Here is a 5,148-nt window from a genome sequence, read left to right on the forward strand (position 1 = left end):
CTGAACCTCTCCTAGGAACGTCAGCTCCTCGAACACGGGGAGAATCTGTGGGTTTTACTGCCCTGAGACCGACGCTTTGTTGAATCGATGAACGAAAGGCTAGGAGCTGCCCTAGGTGTTCTATTACTTGCACAGCCAGGTTTAATGCCCCCGTGAGTCCCACGGGAAAGACGGAACCACCAACGTCAAAGCGCACACGCCCGCCGCGGCCCGCCGCGGTAAGCACAGTCGGAAAGGGGGGTCGGTTCAAAGTTGTTTGCTACAGACGGTTCCTCTAACCGGGCTGGAGTCACATCCTCCGTGGCTCGGAGAGATTCCCAGGGATTTACATAAAGGCAGGGTGAATCACACCGTCGGAAAGCGAGCAGGCGAAGGGACCCGCCCCAACACTCGCCAGGCGGCGCCCAGAGCGCGGCAGGGGTCAGTCTGAACTTTGCAGGAGGCCGGCGCTGCCCCGGCGCGGAGACCCGGCGACCTCTCCAACCAGGGACCGAGCCGCGGCCCTCCTACCCCGCGCCACTCCAGCTCGGTGCCGCCCCCTCCGACGCCCCCGCGCGGGCGCCGCCAGCCCGGCTTCCTCCAGGCCGCTAAGTCCCCGACCAAAGTGGGGCCGCCTCTCCCGCTCGGAAAGAGCCATCGCCGCTTTAAGGGGAAGAGGAGGGGAAGGGGGCGGGGGAGTGGGGGGCGGGGAGCCGCGGCCGCGGAGGGGGAGGGGGATCCCCCTCGCTCCCACGTGGTCCGGGCGCCTGTGAATCGCGCCCGCCCGAGGGTCTCACAGCGAAATACAAAAGCAGCTGGGAAGCGGCGGCGAGGCGAGTTCCCAGCGCGGGGCGGAGCGCCAGGCAGAGCCCCGCTGCCGCGATGGGGCTGAGGCGCCCGGAGCCCCGGAGCCAGCACGCTGCCGGGCCCGCCTCGCCGCCGGGACCCGGGCGCCCGGGCTCGGCTTGAAGCGGCGGCGGCCCCGGCACGGCCGGGGGAGCATGGGCAGGAGGATGCGGGACGCCGCCGCCGCGGGGCTCTGGCTGCTGGCGCTGGGCTCGCTGCTGGCGCTGTGGGGCGGGCTCCTGCCGCCGCGCACCCAGCCGCCCGAAGACCGACTCCCGCGGCGCCCGGCCCGGAGCGGCGGCCCGGGGCCCGCGCCTCGCTTCCCCCTGCCCCCGCCCCTAGCGCGGGACGCCCGCGGCGGCTCCCTGAAAACTTTCCGGGCGCTGCTCACCTTGGCGGCCGGCGCGGACGGCCCGCCCCGGCGGCCCCCGGGCGAGCGCGAGCGACACGTGCCATCCCGGCGGCTCGGGCCGGAGGGGCGCGCCGTGGTGCACGGGGGCGTCTTCTGGAGCCGCGGCCTGGAGGAGCAGGTGCCCCGCGGCTTCTCCGAGTCGCAGGCGGCGGCGTGGCTGGAGGCGGCGCGCGGCGCCCGGGTGGTGGCCCTGGAGCGCGGCGGCTGCGGGCGCAGCTCCAACCGGCTGGCCCGCTTTTCCGACGGCACCCGCGCCTGCGTGCGCTACGGCATCAACCCCGAGCAGATACAGGGCGAGGCCCTGTCCTACTACCTGGCGCGCCTGCTGGGCCTCCAGCGCCACGTGCCGCCGCTGGCACTGGCCCGGGTGGAGGCTCGCGGCGCGCAGTGGGCGCAAGTGCAGGAGGAGCTTCGTGCCGCACACTGGACGGAGGGCAGCGTGGTGAGCCTGACGCGCTGGCTGCCCAACCTCACGGACGTGGTGGTGCCCGCGCCCTGGCGCTCGGAGGACGGCCAGCTGCGGCCCCTGCGTGCCGCCGGAGGCGAGCTGGCCAACCGCAGCCAGGCGGAGCTGGTGGACCTGGTGCAGTGGACCGACTTGATCCTTTTTGACTATCTGACGGCCAACTTCGACCGGCTCGTCAGCAACCTCTTCAGCCTGCAGTGGGACCCGCGCGTCATGCAGCGCGCCACCAGCAACCTGCACCGCGGCCCCGGCGGGGCGCTGGTCTTTCTGGACAACGAGGCGGGCCTGGTGCACGGCTACCGGGTGGCGGGCATGTGGGACAAATATAACGAGCCGCTGCTGCAGTCGGTGTGCGTGTTCCGCGAGCGGACTGCGCGGCGCGTCCTGGAGCTGCACCGCGGCCAGGACGCGGCCGCCCGGCTGCTGCGCCTCTACCAGCGCCACGAGCCTCGCTTCCCGGAGCTGGCCGCGCTCGCCGACCCCCACGCTCAGCTGCTGCAGCGCCGCCTCGACTTCCTCGCCAAGCACATTTTGCACTGTAAGGCCAAGTACGGCCGCCGACCGGGGACTTAGCGTACCCTGGAGGAAGAGAGAGAGAGACCCCTGGCTGAGGAATGGCTGATGGGGGAAGGGCCGTCGCTTCGGCCGCCGCGGGGGACCAGCCGGCCAACGCCCAGCCAGTGGCCGGAGCGGGAAGGAGGCTAAAACTTCAGCTTCACCCACCTGCCCCTTTCTCTCCGTCTCCTGCCGTTTCCTTTCAAAGTTCTGGGAGGACGAACTCACCGGGGGAAGAAGTGAACCATTCCTTCCGCCCAGCCTCTGAAAGGATTCTACCCTGTGCCAGCACTGAGTTTGGATCCGAAGAAACGGGCTGCGGAGTTTGGCCCCCGGGTGGCCGTCTCCGTGGGAGATGCATCCCATTCCTTGGCCCCCGCATTCCCCTTCCGAAAAAGGAAAACTTCTGTTTGAGCCGTTGAGCTAATCCTGCATTTCCTACCAAACGCTGCGCTGGTGGCCCCGGAGCTGGGCTGTGACATTGGCTGGTGGAGCCCCCTTCCTGTGTTCCGCCTTTGTTCCAGCACCGTGATGGTGAGATCACTGTTAGGAGCTGGGGGAAGGCTCCCGATAGGACAAAGAGAGCAGGACCTTCGGAACCGGGGTGGGGGTCCTACAGACCCTGACAATGAGTCTGACTTGTTCCTAACCACTTGTCATTTTGGCCTAAGGGCTACAAATACAGGACCGGCTGTATGCGCTGAGTCAAGTAATGAATTTCTTCTTCCTCCCCCCTCCCCATCGACCAAAATTTTGACAATGATGATGTTCACCAGAAGAAAATGAATTTCATGCACTTTACTTTGTTTTTATTTTAATTTTTTATTAAGAAAAACTTTTTTATTTGACAGACTTTGCCTTCTGTGTATATATGTGCATAAAGTGTTGTAAATATGCTAAACAAACTTATATTTCAATAAAAGGGAGTTTAAAATTTAGAATTTAATTTCTGTGGTTTTAAGTGTGGGAGATATCTGATGCCCTACCAGCTTTTTAGAATAAGCCTTAGGGTTTCTCCCTTGTGGATGTGCTTTACAAAACAAAGGATGCATATATATCCCAATTGTCACTATCAGAACTTGGAGAATTAAACAAAGACAAGAGCAGATTCCCTGTCCTGTTTGCTCAGATGAACCCTAGTGCTGGAAATTTCAGAGTTCAGCATAAAATGCGGGGGAGAGAGAGGAAAGGAAAGAATTCTACTTCCTGGCAAATAAAACTTTAATATGAAAGGATTTTCACTGCAATATATTTCTATACTATTCAGTTGGCAAATATTGTAGAACCAGATGTGCAGACTAAAATGTGACAAATGCCCCCCCCTTTTAAACTTAACTACAGTGGACACGTGTTGCCCATTATTTTCAGCATTGTAATTGCTGTGCATCACAATATGTACAGATAATAAGCTGAACACATACTGTAAATAGGGAGAGAAAGTCATAAATTAATTCTTTTCGTTAAATTCCATTTTATCCAGGAGGTCATAATCTCCAACATCTGGACCTCTCCAACTCTCTTAAGAGTTTTTTTTTTCCCCCCAGGTACTAATTGCACAGTCCCCTCAGAATAGCCATGGTGAGACCAAGAAAGTGGGCAGTACTTTGTATGTGACCTTTGAATCCTTGCTTTTTGGGGACTTCAAACTCAGAAAATATTTTTGGACTGTCTTAAGCTCCTTTTTGACCCATGAGGGAAGAGAAGAGGGGGGGGTTGGTTTGTGTTTGTTTTAAACCCTCCGGTGTTTAATCTGGACATTTCCTTCGATCTCTGGGTCCAAGTGACCTTGCTTGTCATCTCATTTTTATTTAATGACTTCTAACTCCAAGCAACTTTTGTTTAATAGTTGGTTTATTTGGTGTGCATTTGTAAGCCTAGGGTTTTCTAGACTCCTGAAGATAATTGAATCTCTGTGGGTTCCCCTTCTCACTCCACATTACAACACAGCCCTGCGTAACTTCACTATTTAAAACCATCCTTACCCTTTTAGTGCCTTATGCTAAGCCAAATCTTATTTCAACTGAAAAAAAAAAGTCCATAAACTTTGTGGGATAAGCCAAATTTTTTCATTAGTACAGCCACAGAATGTCCTGATGATGGCAAATACTATCTTCTTTTCAAGATCTTGTTCGTGTGAGACCTCTGATAATTATACCTTTCAAAAAGAAACATTTTCCATTTCTGATGATTAATAACTATATGAGACTTGCTGCCTAAGTCAGCCCAGGCTGCTCCAAGAAAAGGATAAATATTTAGCAACCTGCATTTTTACTCGACATGTTCATTGAGGAAAACGATGAGCAGGAAGAAGTTCGAAGTTTCACAGAATACGCAGGAAATACACCCCGACTCCCACGTAGCATCAGCATTGGTGAGTTCAGGGTCAGCAGCATTCTTTATGTGCCCAAGCCCAGACTTGACCAAACCAGAGCAAGAAACCAAGCTTCATTTAAATGGCTGTTCTCAGATCCTTTAGTGAACCATATCTGCCTGTTCGAGAAGTAAGTGTAATTACATGGTGGAGTTGGTAAGGGAACCAAGGCTTAATTACAGAGAACAGGTCTTAACTGTTGCCATTCCTCGTGGATAATCGGTAGGCTATGGCATGGAAAGATCAATTAAAGATTTGCCATGGTCAGTGAATAGTGCTAGGGCCAAATCATTTTTCAGATGACGAAAAAAAAAATTTTTTTAACTTTCGGGCTACAGCGTGATGTGGAAAGAGTAATGGATTCTGCAGGCAAACTGTATCCTGAATCCTGCCCCTCACCTATTTACTTTCAGCAAATCATTTAACTTAGTTCCCTCATCTATGAAATGGAGATTCCATCAGAGTATTGGGGGATTTAATGTTAACCTATAAAACATAAGGGCATGTAATAGGTACTTA

At 56.0% G+C, this 5,148-nt stretch overlaps 1 protein-coding gene across 1 annotated transcript; it reads left to right on the forward strand.

Annotated features, from left to right (window-relative positions):
- The first annotated feature begins 708 nt into the window (after nt 1-708).
- On the forward strand, nt 709-3,196 carry FJX1 (four-jointed box kinase 1). Its single transcript, XM_043580964.1, has one exon. The coding sequence runs from the start codon at nt 981-983 to the stop codon at nt 2,274-2,276; it is 1,296 nt and encodes a 431-aa protein (XP_043436899.1). The 5' UTR covers nt 709-980; the 3' UTR covers nt 2,277-3,196.
- Nucleotides 3,197-5,148: the final 1,952 nt, after the last annotated feature.

Source organism: Prionailurus bengalensis, chromosome D1, assembly GCF_016509475.1.
Source record: "Prionailurus bengalensis isolate Pbe53 chromosome D1, Fcat_Pben_1.1_paternal_pri, whole genome shotgun sequence".
NCBI lineage: Eukaryota > Metazoa > Chordata > Mammalia > Carnivora > Felidae > Prionailurus > Prionailurus bengalensis.